The sequence below is a fragment of the Chanodichthys erythropterus genome, chromosome 8 (assembly GCF_024489055.1).
Source record: "Chanodichthys erythropterus isolate Z2021 chromosome 8, ASM2448905v1, whole genome shotgun sequence".
Classification (NCBI taxonomy): domain Eukaryota; kingdom Metazoa; phylum Chordata; class Actinopteri; order Cypriniformes; family Xenocyprididae; genus Chanodichthys; species Chanodichthys erythropterus.
The window spans coordinates 27705521-27726141 of record NC_090228.1 but is presented as its reverse complement, the minus strand read 5'-3'; the positions used below and the strand labels follow the sequence as shown (position 1 = coordinate 27726141).

The 20621-nt window shown below is 37.4% G+C and overlaps 1 protein-coding gene across 1 annotated transcript in view; it reads right to left on the bottom strand.

Annotated features, from left to right (window-relative positions):
- Window positions 1-13037, bottom strand: part of LOC137024667 (NACHT, LRR and PYD domains-containing protein 12-like) — a 192114-nt gene extending 179077 nt beyond the window's left edge. The window contains exons 1-5 of the mRNA XM_067392463.1: window positions 12779-13037; window positions 8569-10366; window positions 8040-8204; window positions 7714-7887; window positions 6578-6751 (exon numbers count right to left, since the gene is read on the bottom strand). Of these exons, the coding sequence (XP_067248564.1) occupies window positions 6578-6751; window positions 7714-7887; window positions 8040-8204; window positions 8569-10366; window positions 12779-13037 (2570 nt within the window). The remainder of the gene's footprint in view (window positions 1-6577; window positions 6752-7713; window positions 7888-8039; window positions 8205-8568; window positions 10367-12778) is intronic.
- Between the last annotated feature and the right edge of the window lie 7584 nt (window positions 13038-20621).

Sequence of the window (20621 nt, the reverse complement as noted above, 5' to 3'; positions counted from 1 at the left end):
ATAGCTATCCCATCAGATAAAACACATGAAGTGACCAGGTGTACACAGATTTTAAAGAAACACAGTTTGAACCAAAGATATTTTACACGTCTCATAATAAGATAAATCTTTATGTTTTGTGTCATTGCTTTGGCAAAGCATCTCTCAAAGAAACTAAAATAAAAAGCATGATATGGCTTTGTGCCCTTATAAAATAAAAAAAGACGAAAATTAAGTAAGTTTGTAGCCCGTTGCGCTGCATGTTTCAGAGTGAAGAGCACACTTTGCTCACTCTATCAGCTTGTTTTCCACATGTCAGTTCACAGTGAATGAATGCAGTGAACTCCATCTCTGCATGTGCTTTGAGTTTAATCTGCATTTGGGAACGCAGCGAGCACCGGTTACACTCAGTTTTCACAGTCGCATTATATCCAACATTTTTTGTGGACAGTTGATTACAGTATTTCACCTGATTTGTAATAAGATGCATTTATAAACTGAACTGAAACTGCAGGTTTCTGCCAATATAACAGCTTAAGTGAAGAAATTAAGACAGAAGTATTGTAACGTCCTATTGTAAAATAATATACTCTTTATAAAACACTTTTCATTTACAGTAGTATATTACTGTCTTAGAGATAATTTGAATAACAGTGATCTAAATGTATTGTAGTTATTATTTATTATTAAACAGCATCATTTGACAGATACTGTGTGTATATGTGTTTGTATGAGAGTGTGTGTGTGTGTGTGTGTGTGTGTGTGTGTGTGTGTGTGTGTGTGTGTGTGTGTGTGTGTGTGTGTGTAGACATACATTTGTGTAGTCCTGCTGTTATCCTGAATTCTCCCCCATGATCCACACTAGAAAACACACACAGTCATACAGTTAGTCAGTAAACAAACTCACACATCCTCAGACACACACTCTCTCTCTCTATCTCACTCACACACACACACACACACACACACACACACACACAAAACAATTTTAATTTTGGACAATTGTAAGGCTAAGTACATTACCAACCAGGTCTGTTACGGACACAGCTCGTTCTAATAGTCGATTTATTACAAAAAGAATATAAACATAATTCTGGAAGGAAAATCAGTCCGGAGCAAAACAAAACACTGCATAAATCCCGCTGCCCAATTATGGCAACAAGGCCTCTAATCTCAAACTCACACACGGTCCACAGGTGCAGGAAATCAGTTCTACCAGAAAGACTCGGGAGGCAAGAGAACATTTGAATAAGATTTATTTAACAGTTAGTATGCAAAGATGAAATGATGATGGGGTTATGTGACAAGCAGGCCGGAGCGAGAGCTGTGAGGGAACAGCGTGAGGCCGGTGGCGTAATTTGCTAAAGGCGGGCGTACACGGTGTGATTTTTGGTGCTGACGAGCTCGCAGGTGATTTTTTTCAATCGTGTGGAAATCTTTGATGCTCGTATGGTCACGGCTCGTATCATGTGCGAGGAATTACGAGCCCTTCCCGACTCCCGATCATTTTTAAACATGTCAAAAGAGTTTGGGAGCTATCGGTTTGAATTCGACACGTGTGGTTGAACAAGCTGTTTTTTCAGTCTATCTGAAATTGACCAATCAGGAGCTATGAAAAACCATAGAAGAAAGATGAAGATGACAGCGCCACGGTGAATTTGGACCATTGAAAAAGGAGGATAAACTCGCTGAACTTTGGGCGAGCGCGGTATGATGTGTCAAGCAGTGTTTGCCACTCTTGGGATCGCCCAAGAGCTACAGTTAGAAAATAAATTCTGCTTGATCCGATTCATTATCCGCTCTTGATCACGACATGAAATTTCTCTGTACTACTGTACTATACGTGTTGGTAGCCATTAAAGAAAACATATTTAGTTTAATATTTATGTTTAAATATGCCTATTACAATGTTATTTTTCATCTATTTGATTAAGACAATTGAACAGCATGAGTAAGATAAATACCTCATAAGATGCGCATTACATCTGGAGACATGGAGTGGGTCAGACATGATTTTGACCACTTCATTAAGTTTTGTTTTGTAGTAAGCCTTTCTTTAAAGTGAATTTCGTTTTGTAAAAATTGTATCTTAATTTTAATCAATGTTTCATCAACCAATTATCTGGATTTAATAAATCAGAAGCAAATGTAACCCAGTTAAAAACATGAAGTAATAAGTAATGCTTGTAGTATCATTTAATAAGAGTATATAATAGCTAAGCAGTATAGTAGTTAGCATAGTATAGTATAGTATATAGTTAAAAGCAGTTTCAAAATTATTATATGTTGTTGAATTTCATGTTAGGTTAAAACTGTTAAAATTGATTGACAAAATGATTGTATGTTTATTGTTTTATGTAAAAGATAAGGTATTTCTGAAAACTGTCTAAACCAGCATTTATGGGGTTAATAACAATCGGCAGTAGAGTGATGGTCGGGCTGGCAGCACGGAGTGGGGGAGGGGACTACAGAAGGTGGGAGTGAAAAGGTAGAAGTAAAAAGGTAGAATTTTCTGAGTAAAAAGTAGAATTAGTAGTGCACAACGAACTCAGTATGTGGCTTGTTTCTGATGATTGTTTGTACAACAACCAGATGAGAAGAGTGACAAGGTGTATATTGAGAAACGGGAGGAATTTCTACGCAGAGTTCAAAGACTGTTTACTTTTGTGCTATTGCTAATGCTAACGCTGAGTTACATTGAAGTACATGCTGGAGTCAGTTCATTACAAGTGAACGACATTTTCTAGTTAAAGTTTGATTCTCAGTTGAACTGTTTGAGGAGGTTATCTGCTGCTTTCGATCTGAAGACAGAGAGAGGACTCATATAGAGCTTGAAGCAACCAGGATTTCACTCGTGAGCTTTTCTGAAAACTTGGAGGAGAAAAGAGAGACCGACTTCGTGTTGTAATGCTGATCGGATGATGCGACTGCACCCATGACTGTTGGTGAAAGGCCGGGACAGAAACATTAGCGCAAGGTATCTTTCGTTTTGTTTGCTCGCTGACAAGTGAAGCGGCCATTACGTTTTGGGCCACTACGAACCCAAGCCACGCATCAGGCCTATTTTTATGTAATTTGCTTATTTCCTTTGAGATAAATTATATTTTAAGTAAATAACTGAGAGTTGTGTTGTGTTATTTTATTATTCACCTGGAAAGAGGTTATTATTTTATTTGGGGAGAGACATACACAGACACACGGTTAAAATATTTATTAAAACTACAACTTAAGAAAGGTGAATTCATAGTTAGGTTAGGAAAACATTTCATGTGTGTACTTTAAAAGAAAGATCCAAGATAACATTTAAAACTGAGTTAATAAGTGTTAAACACATTCAATTAATACCTTAAAAGAACCCAAAGCTCTGCCCTAGTTAATATAAATACTGAGGGGAGTGCTACATGAATATAGCTGACAATATAATCATGATATGGGGGCGCAGGCGCGATCACTTGCACATGAACTGGAGCACGTCTTATAGGCTAAATGAACTGAAACTCAACATAAAGGCTGAGAAATATATATAGAAAGCTTGAAATGTCTTCTTTTAAACTAAATAATTCAAAACGAAAAGAAATGGGCTACTCTGATGATGTAATCCGAAAGAAATGTGCATTCTCTAGGCACATCCACTGCAAAGATGATGAGAGTCAGAAATGTCAACTTCATCTTTGCAGCCGACAGTGATTTAGAAAACATTAGATTATTAAACAATTAAAATGTTTCTGATTCTTGCTGGGGTTTTTTTGTCACATTCATAATCATTTATTTTGCTGATTCTTTATGGCAAGCTTATGTGTGCACTTGAGTGCTATATATGCTAATTATAATAGTTTATTCTCTCCAGTATTTAAGAAATTAAATGTGACAAAAGGCTTAAACAACTATAGTCAATGAGAAAAAAAAACTTATTTCACATAGGCCTATTTTCTATCCAGCATGTCAAAAAGGATGCTGAGCTCGCACTCCGCTCGCATGCTCACACACACACACACACAAGGAAGTGTCACACTCACAAGGAACTTTGTGCGATTGCTTCGGAAATTGGCAGGTCGAAAAATCGTACACAATTTGCACCGTGTACGCCCGTCTTAAGGAGTGTCACCTGCGCACTGCACCGGTCTCATATCTCTCACGGAAGCATAAAGGGAGAAGGGACGACAGTGAAGGACGAAAGAGGACCAGGCCTGGATTTATGTTTTTATTGTGTTAGTATGCAGCAGTCATCTGTGAGGGACAGCCGCTATTTTATTTTTGTTTTGAATTTGTATATTTTGTATTAAAGTGTGTTGAACGTTTGCTGGTTCCAGCCTCCTTCTTCCCACATAAATGAACTATGTTCTAGTGGGGTCTAGTGGAGTCCATGCCTCGACACGTCAGGGCTGTTTTGGCAGCAAAAGGGGAATCAGCACAATATTAGGAAGGTGGTCATAATGTTATACCTGATCGGAGTAGTTTCGTATGTGTGTGTGTGTGAGTGTGTGTGTTTGGCAACAGTGTCTCTAATAGGGTAGCTTAACTGTTTAAAGAACAGTGACATTACTACCTCATTACTGAGAAACCGAGTCTGTACTCATGTGCACCTGTTTTCATCAGGTAGCTTCGAATCTTCACGAATCTTGTTTCGAATCAGAGGTTCAGAGCGTGAATCAAACTGCCAAAGTCACGTGAACCATTGAAATTTCAAAACACTTATGACGTAACAAAGCCTCGTTTACTAAAATCACGTGACTTTGACGCTCCAAACCTTTGATTTGAAACACAAGATTCATGAAGATTCAAAGCTTCATGAAGCAGTGTTTTGAAATCTCCCATCACAAGATATTGTTGAATAAAGTCATTATTTTGTTATTTTTGGTGCAAAAAAAGTATTCCCGTCACTTTACAATTTTAAGGTTGAACCACCGTAGTCACATGGACTGATTTAAATATGTCTTAAGTAGCTTTCTCTAAGTGTTGATTGTCTTGCTGGAGATGCAGGCCTCACTGAGCCATCGGATTTTATCAAAAATATCTTAATTTGTGTTTTGAAAATGAACTCTTATGGGTGTAGAACGACATGAGAGTGAGTAATAAATGACATCATTTTCATTTTTGGGTGAACTTTAATTTACACTTTCAATGCCCAGAGACTAGCAAAGGTAGCAAAGACTATATTTTAAACAGTTCATGTGACTGCAGTGGTTCAACCTTAATGTTATGAAGCGACAAGAATACTTTTTGTGTGCCAAAAAAAAAAAAACTAATTTTCTGGGCATTGAAAGTGTAAATTAACTTGCTGTAAATGCAGGCCTCACGGACCCATTGGATTTCATCAAAAATATCTTAGTTTGTGTTCTGAAGATAAATGAAGTTCTTACGGGTGTAGAATGACATGAGGGTGAGTAATTAATGACTGAATTTAAATTTTTTGGTGAACTAACCCTTTAATTCTGTAAAGCCCTTGTACAGCTGTGTTGTGTACAGCCTGGATGAAAGTTACCATTGTGTTAGGAACAAATAAACTTCCTTTGGATGAAGCTGATTGGATCCTGTGTTTTTACCAACACCCCTTGAGGAAAGCTAGATATCGGACATCACTTACTACAGTCACTTTTTCAGGCATACTACATTAATTGTGAAACTATTTTACTGATGAAGTCGTGGGGCAGCACTGACACATTTCTGTGCATGTTTATGTTTGAATGTGTGTGTGTTAGTGTGTGTCTGTATTGCATTTGTGTTTATTTGTATTGGACATAGAGCGGGAAAAATCATGCTCTAATTTATTTGAGACCTGCCTGGAACTACTTTAGCTCTGCATTTACTTGACAATATTTGAGCACTTCAAAAAGTTTGTCAAACAATCAGAATCAAGCATTCAACAGCCCTGTAGTGTAACTGCAGCTAAACCTCTGTTTATTCTCAGTAAGAACTTTTATAAATGTTTGAAAGAAATAAAGTCAAACTCTTCCTGCTCAACATACTTGAGTTTATCCAGTCTGTAGTTTTGCTGGTTGAGTGTATCAGTGAGTAGCTTGACTCCAGAATCTCCTGGGTGATTGTAGCTCAGGTCCAGCTCTTTCAGGTGTGAGGGGTTCGAACTCAGAGCTGAAGATACATAACCACAGCCTTCCTCTGTCACCATACAGCCAGACAATCTACAAACACACACAGCAAAAGTCCACATGACATTAGTTTGACAATCTGACCAGTCACTATCACACACTGACCTGTGCAGTTTGCATGCTGTTATTTTCTGTAGATTCAGTCATAAAAGTAACAAAAGTGTTAGTGGAAATGTACCAAAGTATTCATTCACTTTTCTAAACATGTACAGCAATAGAGTGTGTGCCATTCACAATAGCAACTTTTGATTCCATCCACCGAACCAGTGATTTTCTATGGCGATCAATCAACTGTGTTGAGCTTATTCCGAAGGTGACAAGTCAAGAATCTGAAGAATGATTCAACGAACGTATGAGTACAAGTACATGAGCTTGGTATCGGGCCCGATCAGTTTCCATTGACTATTTCCATTACATTGAGAACAAATGTCACATTCAGTGATAATCATTTATTGTGATAGCATTTTGTTAATTATTTTAAAACCATTTACATCAGTATCTCCAGCTGACAGTTTGGACTCTTCAGTCCACCAGAAAGAAGCTTCACTCCTGAATCCTGCAGGTCATTGTTACTCAGGTCCAGCTCTCTCAGGAAGGAGTTTGAGGATTGTAGAATTGATGAAAAACTCTCACAACACTGAGCAGTGAGATTACATATGGAAAACCTGAACAATAAAAACAAAATGTAATTGCATACAGAATCAGTCTTAGCAGTGTGTTTTTAAAGGTGCCCTAGAACGCTTTTTCACAAAACAAGATTTTTTTTTTTAACTGCCTATTTTGGTGCACTCCCTGCCCCCGAGCTCGCGACTCTATAATACATTGCATAAACAAAGTTCACACAGCTAATATAACCCTCAAAATGGATATTTACAAAGTGTTTGTCATGCATGCTGCATGCATCAGATCATGTAGGTATAGTATTTATTTGGATGTTTACATTTGATTATGAATGAGTTTGAGGCTATGCTCCGTGGCTAACGGGCTAATGCTAACATTGCACACTGTTGGAGAGATTTATAAAGAATAAAGTTGTGTTTATGAAGTATACAGACTGCAAGTGTTTGAAAATTGTCTCCATGAATACAGTAAGAAACGATGGTAACATTAACCACATTTAACAGTACGTTAGCAACATGCTAACGAAACATTTAGAAAGACAATTTACAAATATCACTAAAAATATTATGTTATCATGGATCATGTCAGTTATTATTGCTCCATCTGCTATTTTTCGCGTTGTCCTTGCTTGCTTACCTGCATAACGTCTGATGATTCAGTTGTGCACAGATCCAGACGTCTAATATCTAATGCCTTGAATGTCTAATGCCTTGAACGTGGGCTGGCATATGCAAATATTGGGGGTGTACATATTAATGATCCCGACTGTTGCGTAACAGTCAGTGTTATGTTGAGATTCGCCTGTTCTTCGGAGGTCTTTTAAACAAATGAGATTTACATAAGGAGGAAACAATGGTGTTTGAGACTCATTGTATGTCATTTCCATTACAATTACTGAACTCTTGTTATTCAACTATGCCAAGGTAAATTTAATTTTCAATTATATGGCACCTTTAAATAATTAACTTAATGGAAAAATAAATAAATAAAGCATTTAAACTCAAACCTCAGTATCTCAAGCTGACAGTTTGGACTCTTCAGCCCATCAGAAAGAAGCTTCACTCCTGAATCCTGTAGATCATTGTTACTCAGGTCCAGGTCTCTCAGGAAAGAGTTTGAGGATTGTAGAACTGATGACAAACTCTCACAACACTGAGCAGTGAGATTACAGGTGGAAAATCTGAACAATAAAAACAAAATGTAATTGCATACAGAATCAATCTTATCTGTGTGTTTATAAATAATTAACGTAATGGAAAATAAATAAATAAATAAATAAATAAATAAATAAATAAATAAATAAATAAATAAATAAAGCATTTAAACTCAAACCTCAGTATCTCCAGCTTACTGCTCTTCAGTCCATCAGAAAGAAGCCTCACTCCTGAATCCTGTAGGTCATTGTTACTCAGGTCCAGGTCTCTCAGAAAGTTTGAGGATTGTAGAACTGATGACAAACTCTTACAGCACTGAGCAGTGAGCTTACAGCACTGTAGCCTGTGTAGCGCACAACAACAATCAGTGATATCAATGCTTCTTAAGTAGTGTTTATAATCTAGAGCATAGATAACTTGGAAAAACCTTTGACTGTAGCGATGTAAGCAAAGCTAAAACAATTTTCATAAAACATCAAACCTGTATTTTTTTTTTTTTAATTTATGATACAATTAAGAATAATAAAACTCAGGTTCAACTTGTCTGATTGTGGAGACAATTTGTCATTTAATATAATCACGCACATTGATTTACATTTACATGTATTCTTTTTTTCTGTCTTGGCCAACAAGTCATCCATGTAAAAAGAAGTCCCAACTACAAAAGACCAAAAGTGCATATAAATGAATGTAAAGAAGACTCTTACAGTGCTTTTCTTGTGTTTTTGATCACTGGCAGGAGTCTTATCACTGCTTCATCAGATCTTCTGTATTTCTGCAGTTCAAACTTCTCTTGAATCTCTTCTGACATCAGGAGCACAAACACCAGACCAGACCACTGGGCAGAGGAGAGATTATTTTCTGAAAGATTTCCTGAGCTCAGGTTTTTCTGGATTTCATCCACAAAGTCATCTTTCAGTTCACTCAGACAGTGGAAGAGATTGATGGTCCTCTCCACAGATTCCTCCATCTCTATTTTCTTTTTGATATAGTCAACAGTGCTTTTCATTTTCTCTGTTTTGAGTTCCAGTTCTGGCACTAATTCCTTCAGGTCACTCTGATTGGACTCCAAAGAGAGACCCAGGAGGAACCGGAGGAAAAGGTCTAGGTGTCCGTTCTCGCTTTGTAAAGCCTTCTTGATCACAGCTTTATGAAGCTGAAACTGTGTCTTTCTGGACAGTGTCCATGTCAGTTTTTCTCTCTGGGACTGAAAAAGTAGCTTTGCTTTCTCATCTTTGCTAATCAAAAACACATAGAGAGCAGCAAGGAATTCCTGGATGCTGAGATGAACAAAGCTGTAAACGTTTCTTGCTGAAACAGCTTTTTCCTCCTGAAAGATCTGAGTGCATAACCCAGAGAACACCGACCCTTCACTGACATCTAGTCCACATTCCTCAAGATCTTCTTTGTAGAAAAACAGATTTCCTTTCTCCAGCTGTTGAAAGGCCAGTTTCCCAAGCTTTAGGATAATCTCATCAAAAGACCTGGGGTTGGCTTTAGGCTCAGGGTCACAACTGTATTTTGATTTCATCTGTTGCTGCTGAGTAAGTAAGAAGTTTGTGTACATCCCTGTCAGAGTTGTGGGTGTTTTGTCATTGCTCTTTCGAGTCAGTAGAGGCTGAAGAACAGTGAGAGAGATCCAGCAGAAGACGGGGATGTGGCACATGATGTACAGGCTCCTGGATTTCCTGATATGACGGATGATGTTTCCAGCAACCTCAGGACTGCTGTTTTTGTTGAAGTATTGCTCTTTCTGCTCATCATTGAATCCTCGCACCTCTGTCACCTGATCAATGTAGTTTCGGGGTATCAGAGTGGCTGCTGCTGGTCTGGATGTGATCCAAATGAGAGCAGAAGGAACCATTTGTTTCTTGATCAGGCTTGTAACTATCCTACTCACTCTTGTCTCTTTGTGAACATCTGTAAATCCATCATTCTTTTTAAAGTTCAAACGGAAGCGACATTCATCCAGCCCATCAAAGATGAACATGATTTTACCATCACCATCAGGAAGAGAAGGCAGTTCTTCAGGACTACTAAATAAGTATTTCTGAAGCAATCCTATGAGACTGTACTCTTCTTTAATCAAATTCAGGCTACGGAATGGAAGAGGGAAAATTAAGGCAATATCCTGATTGTCTTTTCCTTCAGCCCAGTCAAGGATGAATTTATTGACAGAGACTGTTTTTCCTACCCCTGCGATGCCCATCGTCAACACTTTTTTGTTTTGTCGACCGTTATGGACTTTAAAAATGTTATTGCACTGGATTGGTGTGTCCTTGGCATCAAATAGTTTGAATTCGATCTGTCTCACCTCGTGTTCACTCACTATTCCTCCAGTCTCATTCTCCACCACATATAGATCAGTGTAAATATCGTTCAGGTATTTCTGACGACCCCTCTCAGAATTACCAACCAATATTCGTTCACACTCCTGTTTTAATTTGAGCTTCAGTCTGTGGCTGATCTCATGAAGAGCAGCTTTACTGTCCTCTGCAGCTGAGCCTTTGAGAAAGAGGGAAAAAATCAGCAAAAAGTGATCCGGTTTTATTATTTTATTTAAAAGCTGATATTCCTATTACAAAAATAATCACACATGTGTGGTAACTTGAAAACTGTGCTTCTACTATTCAAATGAATCACACTTATGCTTAAGTTGACTGCATGGAAATGTCTTCACTCTTAAACACAGCTTGTAGGGGTGAAAGATCAAAATATTACATCTCATATCGCGATATGTGTGTTTTTAATTCACGATAACAATATACACTGATCAGGCATAACATTATGAGCACTGACAGGTGAAGTGAATAACACTGATCATCTCTTCATCACGGCAACTGTTAGTGTTTGGATATATTAGGCAGCAAGTGAACATGTTGCTCTCAAAGTTGATGTGTTAGAAGCAGGAAAAATGGGCAAGCGTAAGGATTTGAGTGAGTTTGACAAGGACCAAATTGTGATGGCTAGTTGACTGGGTCAGAGCATCTCCAAAACTCCAGCTCCTGTGGGATGATCCCGGTCTGCAGTGGTCAGTATCTATCAAAAGTGGTCCAAAGTAGGAACAGCGGTGAACCAGCAACAGGGTCATGGGCGGACCCCATGACAGTTTGTTGCGTATGGGGCTGCATAGTGCCCATGCTGACCCCTGTCCACCGCTGTTGTTTGAAAAAAAAAGTCTATATAAATCTATATAAAATATATAAATAAATTAATATTATGTAGGTAATATAGTAAGATAAGACTGAAGTATTACTTACTGCATATTTCTCTTTTGAACTTTTTTATATTTAAAACTAGGGCTGGGCGATATATCGCATGCGATTGTCAGTAAAGCCGGTTCCCTGATTACCGCTAAATCGCCATCACCTGCTTTCAAATGGAGCGGCATTTAATAGACAGAGCCGTAGATCACTGACAAGCTACGCAATATCGTGTTCATTATTGAAGGCGATTCATCTGCGACATGAATACGATATTGCATAGCTTGTCAGTGATCTACGGCTCTGTCTATTAAATGCCGCTCCATTTGAAAGCAGGTGATGGCGATTTAGCGGTAATCAGGGAACCGGCTTTACTGACGAAATGTGCGTGACAATCGCATGCGATGTATATCGCCCAGCCCTATTTAAAACATTATTTATTTTAAAAGGAATTTATAAAGGAAAAAATTACACTGGAAAATAAATTTAAGGGGGCAACTATTGTTCCTTAATTTTACGTAATTACGTCAGATTAACGACATATTAGCAACAGCATTAGTTGCAGCAGGTCAATTTACAGCACCATATTAAACATTCAGACATGTGCACATAGGTAATATGGTCGCCCTAACATAGGTAATTCTTGAGGCTTTAAGCTTTGGGTATTATTTTGTTGAAATGAAAAAAAAAAAGACAAAGCAGGGATTAGAGCGGAGAAGCACCACCGTCATGCCTATGTGCATGCGATGCAGGAGCAGCACGCACTTTTGTGCATTCACATATGACGCGTTTGCAGTGCGCAACTGATCAGTGGTTGTGTACTATATCACAAACACAACATTTACTTTTTATTTCACATTCAAAAGTTGTTACTGAACATGGCTTATCAGCATTGCAATGTACTCAGGTGAAAAAAGTATACTTCTATAATGTGCTCTATTTTCGTGTACTAATTTTGTACTTAAGAACTACTAAAGAAGAATTGTTAGTATATTAAGATAATTTTAACATCATCTATGTGTACTCAACTGTGCTATTTTGAGACACCATAAAATATGAACTAAAATGTGCTTTTAATATACTATCTCTATATTTAAAAAATGTATTCATTTTGTATTGATGATTGACAAAATGTATTCAGATCATTATTTACCCTGCAGAGGTTTTGAACTGACTCCAGCAAGTGCAGGATCATCAATACTGTCCTCAGCCTGAGCTGTGGAGAGAGATGAGAATGAAAATACTGTGACATTAAACCACACAAACACATCTGCAAAACAGAGAGATGAAAGATTCAGCTAAAAAAGCAGTCGTTAATTTATGAGTTATTCTATAACCCAGGATAAAGTGGCTGAGTTTGGGGATTCTCTGTACAGTGATCATTATTTACCCTCTGTCGGTTTTGAACTGGGTCCAACAAGTGCAGGATCATCAATACTGTCCTCAGCCTGAGCTGTGTGAGAGAGAAAGAGATCAGGATGAAAATACTGTGACATTAAACCACACAAACACATCTGCAAAACAGAGAGATGAAAGATTCAGATAAAAAAGCAGTTATTCACTTATTCTCTAAACATTCACTCTGTGAGACATCAGTTATAGAAAAATAATACAACTTTATTATTTCACATATATTTATACAAAATCAATTAAGTAGTTTCACATTTTATTTATATTTTAAACAGCACATTTAACAAGTTCATTTTAATTTTACCTTGCTTGTGTTTGTTCTCTAGCTGCTCAGCCAGATTATTCTGGTTCATCTTCTTCAGGATCTCCACCATGATCTTCACAGCTTCTTCTGGTCCAAAACGTGCCACCATCTTATCCACTGTGTCTAACCTATCTGCATTCTCCATTTCACACTTTGATATACACTCATGATCGTTCACTAAATGCCACTGGAACTTCTTCAGTTCAGCTTGTACCAGTTCATTCAGTGATTTATCAAGCAGATCTTTCACAGAGGCCATCATCCTTCACCGTCCACAGCTGCAGGACAAAAAGAAAAAGATCTGTTTTTAGTGTCTCAACTTATTATGAAAAAAAAAAAGTTTTGCCCCGTATTTCATCTTTATTGCTAGATGATCATAAAAGCAAGTATCAGTCTTCTGTCACGCAAGAATAGCCTAAACAAAGGTAGCCAATCTCATCATAGTTTATTTTGGAGAACAAAATTACCATTCAATCACAATTCGTTATCATTTATTGCAGTTAGTAATGGCGGGATATTAGAAAGTGCGAAGGAGATCAAGTGAGACATGAAGATGTCAACGAAGCCTGTGTCTGTACCTTTAATGAGGATCTTCCAAAGGAGTTTATCATGGTATTATACAGTAAGCTGTGCAGAAAGAACTGAATGTGGAATCGCCAGCCCTGGTCTAGTGTTCAAAAACAAACAAAAATACCCTCAGGTAGAGGTAGCTTTTTTTAATGCCTGATCAAAAGTTACTGCAAACCTGATGCTACTACTATAACAGAACACATTACATAATTATTGTTATTAAATGAAATATCTGGACAATTAACACTTGTTTAATAACTGTACAGATTGATCTGAATAAACAGGGTATGTGCAGCTTTGGTGTATAAGACAGCAGGCTAACTGTATTTTGTGTGAATGATATAAATCATAATGTGATTTTGTATAAACTATAATCAGGTGCCTAAAAAGGGAGCACCCATTAAAATGTCTTTATACACTAAAAAGGACCCGATCATGTAACAATGCACAGTACAAGTGCAGCGTTGATCTTCTTGAGTCTGTTCAGTAAGGAGCATTTTGATTGGTGGATTAAAAGCTTGCTGTGATTGGCTAAACAGAACATCCTACAAAAAAAAGATATTTATGAATATTAACTTGCCAGGACACAAATTCAGAGCAGTTCACACACGTGTGACGATTCACAAATGCAGATTCAGCGATCCATAAATACATAATTCATAAATGTGTGATGGAAATTAATTCAAGAACTTGGTATATACTTATTTGTGTAAGCATTTTTAATTTATTTAGGTAAGATGCATTTGTGTGAGCATTTGGGGAAATATTTATGCTAATTTTGTTTTGTAAATGTATTATTTTTTAGGCTGATCTGGCTCGATAAAAACTGTACCTGAACTTTACTTGGTCCTGTCCTATTTTAAGTCTGTCTTGGTGTAGCCTTTTAAAAAATAAATGAGTCTGGACTCTTCAGTGTTCAGTAATTATAGACTGATCTAAAAATGGCCATTTTTGGCTAAAATAATGGAGAAGGTGGTTCTTAATCAACTTTTGACAATTTTAAATGAAAACAACGTGATCAATTTCAGTCTGTATTTAGGTCTGTATAGCACTGAAAAAATTAAACAATAGAAGAAATTAAATTTAGTATCAACAAAATCCATGTTTGCACTGCAGAGGAAAGTGCATGTAGATTAATTATTTACAGTGTTTTTAATGAAGCTCAGATGTGCAATGAAATTTTCACCACAGTTACAACTGCATAAATAATTTTGAGATTTTAGATTAGGGTCCAATATGTCTTTTGCCTCAGTAAACTCCTAATTACTGTGTAGCGATGAGGACGAGGGCAGAGTGTTAATGAGTGTCAGCTGTGTGCCACACCGGTCTCGAGTTTCTCACGGCCCTCGGCCTCGTCCTGCTTACCACATTCTGCTTTGTGCAGGGTTTTACTTGCTGTACATTTTCAAAACACAAAAATCCAAACTGATCTTGTAACACAAAACCTGATCTCATGTTTTCATTCTAGCTGTACATATTTTCATTCTTCATAATCACTGTTTCAAACACAAGATCGTTGTGATATGTAATGAGAACATCTGGTTTAATCACTGAAACACAACAGTACGATCTTCTTTACTGTCCTTTAACAGTCAGTATGACACGGCCATGATGTTCTGTGCTAGAACAGAGTTTGCTGCCAATACAGTAAATGTTCTCACTGAACCATAGTGTGTTACAGTAATGTGTCAGTCTCTACCATCTGTTTACAGTATCACATGTCAAACTGTAATGTAAAATGCTGTATTTGACGTCACCTGTCTCTCTTCTGATCAATCTGACGTTATAGTCATTGACTGTTTCTTTTCCCTCGTACTCAATCCTGATCTGTGTTCACAAATTACAAATCTCTCTGTCACACACACACACACACACACACACACACACACACACACACACACACACACACACACATTTTGAACATAGTGGTTATAATCTAAGATATCCATATTGGAAATTGCAAACAGAAACTATATCTATAGGAACTGTATCCATAGAAATCTAGAGATGTACCAAATGATTCATTGATTAACCAGTTGAATTAAATAATAGACAAATGCATTAAACTGAATGAGAAGAGATGCAAATCAAAAGATTTATAGTAATAGCATTATGAAAGTCAGTTACTGTATAAAGATGAAACACTTATTTTGCGTTGTGAAAATGATACTTTATGATTTTGTGTATTGTGCTCACACAATTGAAAATATGCTGAAATGAAGTGCACTTTTGATGATTAGTTGGGATATTAATACTAAGAGTTTGTGAAAATGTACCAATTGCTTGTGAAAATTGCACTAAAGTAATTAAAAAACTGTAAAGACCCAGAAGTGACGTATGACACATCATAAGACGACACACACACATGAAAACAACTGAAGAAAGATGAAACTCGTTCTGTTTCCTCTGAACTGTCGTGTTGAACAGCAGCTCTGGGATTTCTTTCACTTCTACAGAATCAGCAGGACGAGACGTGAGAACGAGAAGAATGACAGTCAGACATGTCAACACACGCTCTCAGAAAGATTCATTCTCAGGAAACACTGATGAACTTTACTGTAACTCACACTTATAAAAATCAACTACATTATAGATTCAGTGACAACATTTACTGTATTGGCAGCAAACTCTGTTCTACACCAAACCTCATGACCGTTTTATAACTTCATCATAACTGGATCAATGCTATTACAAACATTAACCATTCAATTACATCACTTTTGAAGAGTTTTGAAGAGTTTTGAAAATGGACAACTTACTCGTGAAAATAGTACCAAAGTGAATTAAAAAACTGTAAATGATCCAGATTTATGTATTCAGGGTAAAAAAGTTATATACATATATTTAATAATAATAAAACATGATTTTGTTTGTCTGCTTTGCTTAGCTTCTACTGAAAACAACATCTTCTTTAAGTGAATTTGTGTATTGGTGTATATTAAAATGATTCTAATAACAATCATAAACTAAACTAAAACTAACTTGTCCTGCCTCTCTGAGCGATTATCGTCCTGTGGCTCTCACTCCTTTAGTAATGACGTATAACTGTTCAGAGCTTATATTTGCTCCTCTCAGTTTGCATACAGATCCACAGATGATGCTATTAACCACATTTTGCTCTCTGCTCTTTCACATCTGGACCAGAGAAAAGACAACTGTAACCCAGTTCATATATGTGGGATGAAGGAGGTGGGAACGTTCACAAACTTGAATATATAAGATAAACAAACAGCAAAACAAAAGTAAAATGTCGTCAGATCCTCACAGACGTCTGCCGCCCACACAAACACAATAAAACACAAAGTCCAGGCCTGGTCCTCTCTCGCACCACCAGCCTCGCTCTGTTCCCTCATGTCTCTGTCTCATGTGCGGATGCTTTTCCTGGATTATAGCTCTGCTTTTAACAGCGACGTCCCCTTACACACACATCACCTCTTAAAGAGGGAAAATCAACACATCTATCATTTACGACGGCTGGACAGGTTTAAGGTTTCTCAAAAGTGAGCACTTTCTACACTGGAGCTGTGGAGCTTTTCATTCTTGATTTGTGAAGTTTCAATTTCCTTCAATTCATCAGCCAGTTCATCCAGTACAGAAAGAAAATAATGAAATCGCCTCTGACAATCACAAGATAATAAAATGATAAATGTACTTGCCAGATCTCTCACGGTCTCAGATTCATTCGATGCGTCCCACTTCACCACATACATGAAAACAAACTGAGGAAACTAGATAAAAACAAGCCGTTTCATTAGACCATTCCAGTACAACAAGTGAAACAGGTTTTCAGGACGAGCTGTGAGTTATGAAGAAGTGTGAAGAATGTCTTTTATACACACATTCACACACAGAAAGACAAGAACTACTGACTTATGAAATCAACTGCAGATAAAGACATTGAATCTCTGAAGATCTCAGCAGATGAGGATTAAACACCAACAGCATTACCAGCTTCACTAATCACAGAAATGAACTAGTTAGTGTGTCTACAAAGCTTCTCATTGAGAATGAACAGAGCTTTAGCTGCAGTCACTGCTGGTGTTTTAATGAAACTGTTTTTCTAAGAAGAGTGTCTGCAGGATGCTGCATGTCAAGTTCATGTGTTCAGAAAAATGAAAGATACAGTAAGAAATGCAATAATATTAATGTATCGACGGGTGTGAAATGAGCAGGCAGGGAAGCGGATCTAAGCGCAGGAACATTTAATGACAGCACTAGTGTCTTTATAAATGGCCGTAGACTCGTATTCTTTACTCTTCTCTGAACTGTTGAACAGCAGCTCTGTCAGATGAAGTGAATGTTTCCAGGAAGAGACGTGAGAATGAGAAGAATGTCAGTCAGACATGTCAGCACTCGCTCTCACTCTGATCTGTGTGTTATTCAGACAGATTCATTTTCTGTGCATGACTTTTGGACTTTCAAGGATTAGTTCACTTTCAAATGAAAATGACCCCAAGCTTTACTCACCCTCAAGCCATCCTAGCTGTATATGACTCTCTTCTTTCTGATGAACACAATCAGAGAAATATTAATAAATATCCTGACACATCCGAGCTTTATAATGACAGTGAACGGGATCAGCGAGTATGAGCTGAAGAAAGTGCTTCATCCATCATAAACACACTCCACACGGCTCCAGGGGGTTAATAAAGGCCTTCTGAAGAGAAAAGATGCATTTGTGTAAAAAATATATCCATATTTAACAAGTTATGAAGTAAAATATCCAGCTCCCGCCAGACCGTCTTCTGTATTCAACTTTTAAACGATGAAACATTTGAAGTATTTAATTTCTGTAGCACTGCTGTACCTGAATACTGACCTGAAAACCTTTCTGTTTATTTATTTGTGCTTCTGCTTGTAATTTGTTTATTTGTTCTTGTTTGCTTGATATTTTTTTTAAGTTTAATTTTTTCTATACATTAGGCCCCTGGGCTAATGTCCTATTTCAAAATACATCTGACATGTTTAAATCACTTCTGAAACACTTTAAAAAAGCTAGTTCACACTGAACACTGACACTGCTCAATCACCAGACTGTACCTTGCTCTTCTGTGTTTATCTGTGATATTCTGTGGTCCTGTGAGGAGAAAAGGAGGGAAATAAAAAATATATAGTTTTACACACAAAAGAACATGCCTGTGAACAATATGACTAAAATGAACTGTTAGATTTATAGGCCTCTTACAGCCCTTTTATTCTCTTCCTGAGTGTAATATAAGTCACCATTCACTTCCCTTATGTTCAGTCACCATAGAGAATATGCATGAGTGAAAAAATGTCACATAGCCTCTATTGAATTTTTCCATAACTGAAAAACAACTCCTTATATGTTTATTTTCTTCTTATTTCTAGTCACCTTGTTTCTCTTTTTGCAAGGTTATATTCTATATTTGTTATGTCCAATTCCAACTATGAAATAATTGCGTTAATGGTTTTATCTTTGGGTGTCATTTTTGTTCCTTGGAAAGTATACATTATGTAAACTTCTCAATAAATACTGAAGATTTGGGGCATGACTGTGTGTGATGATTCTTCCCACGGCTGCTGACCATCGTTGACTGAGAGGGACTGAAAAGCAATCATACTTGGCTGAAGAGTAAGAGATTGAACTTTAATAAAAAAGGGTTCACAGTCACTGAGCATTATTGCACTTATCAAGCTATTAACTGACAGCTACTAAGCAGTGTGTCTCAGTGAGCACAGCTATAGTAATAGTACCTGCAGTGTTGTAGATGTTCACTGGTCCTGAGATGGTGTTTCCAGTGAGTACAGGAGCATTTACAGCTGCTCCCGTCTGAGCATTCAGATCAACACTGACTCCAGTCGAGGCCAGCTCATCCAGTCCCAGTCAAGACTGAGTTTTCAGAGAGGTTGAGGTCCAAGACAAGTCCACATAAGGTTGAGTCTGAGACAAGGCCTGAGGAAATCTTCAAGAATATGTCAAATGATTGGTGGACACAATAAAATTGGCACCATACTCAAACAGCACATCAAATATGGCATGTACATTGTATTTCATTTACTCAGTGATATTGGTTTAAAAGCCACTCTGTGTTTTAGCGCCACCATCTCATCACTTTGTGTAACAGCAGCAGAAAATCGAATGCTGTAATCTCACTGGATGGTGCGTTTTAATGCGGGGTAAAAAATAAAATCTATACACTAGTCGAAAACCTTTTTAATAAACCAGTGTTTGAGCTAATAAGCCCACATGATCCAACAGAACTGTGGAAAATCCACATTAGAACTCAATTTGATTGACTTTTGAGTTACGGAGGGTGTGCACAAGAGTGACTGCAGAAAAATAATTTTCAATGCAAAAGTGTGAATGTGAAAGTATTGTCCCTTACAGACTTCTACACCGAACTAAGCATTAGCTGTCAAAATGCTAGAATTTATGCATATACAGAAATTATGAGTTCTTAATCTTACCTTTCTTTGTGCTTTTGCTCCACATTGGAAGTTGTTCCCTTTGCTTCAGTAAATGATTTACAGCAGATTTTACATATGGCAGAATGTTTCTTTTTTAGAGTCTTACTGCATATGAACTCTTTACGGCTCTTATATGCAAACTGAATAATAGATGATAGCAGGCATGTTCAACGCATAGTTAAGAGCTGGAGGCTCCACATGACATCCTGACCCGAGTCCTGCTGCCTTCGCACTAACGCTAGTCTCAAGCCATGCGCAGCTGCGCACACCAATCACTGTCAATCAAACATCAATTTACAGAGATAATAACAGTTATAATCATGAAATATGTTAAATGGGACTCCAGTGGACTTGGGAATGAGTCCGAGTCCTAATATGTTTGAGTCAATTCAGAGTCAATATGCACACAAGTCCATGACAAGACCAAAATCATTACAATATGGTCTCCAGACCAAGTCCAAGTCTGGAGTACCACAACACTGCTGAACAAACTACATGATTTATGGACACTTTATTTTTACAATGGGAGTTTTCAATATTCGGGAGCAGTATATATTTCTATAACTCTGTTGTGTTCAACACTTACAGTGAACTTGCTGCTATTTTATTAAATGTCTTTCACAGAGTTCACCATATAGACACAGTATTACATCAAAACTGTCTGCAGACACATGAAGCTGTTGATAGTTTCTCTCTCAAAGACCAAAGAGCACATGATCAGAACACACAGAATCTAGTAAACACAGTAAAACTGAGAAAAACCCTGATTTCACACCATGTGACACAATGTGCAGCTTTCTGTGATTCACTTACAGACACATTTGATCATCTGTTTGATCAT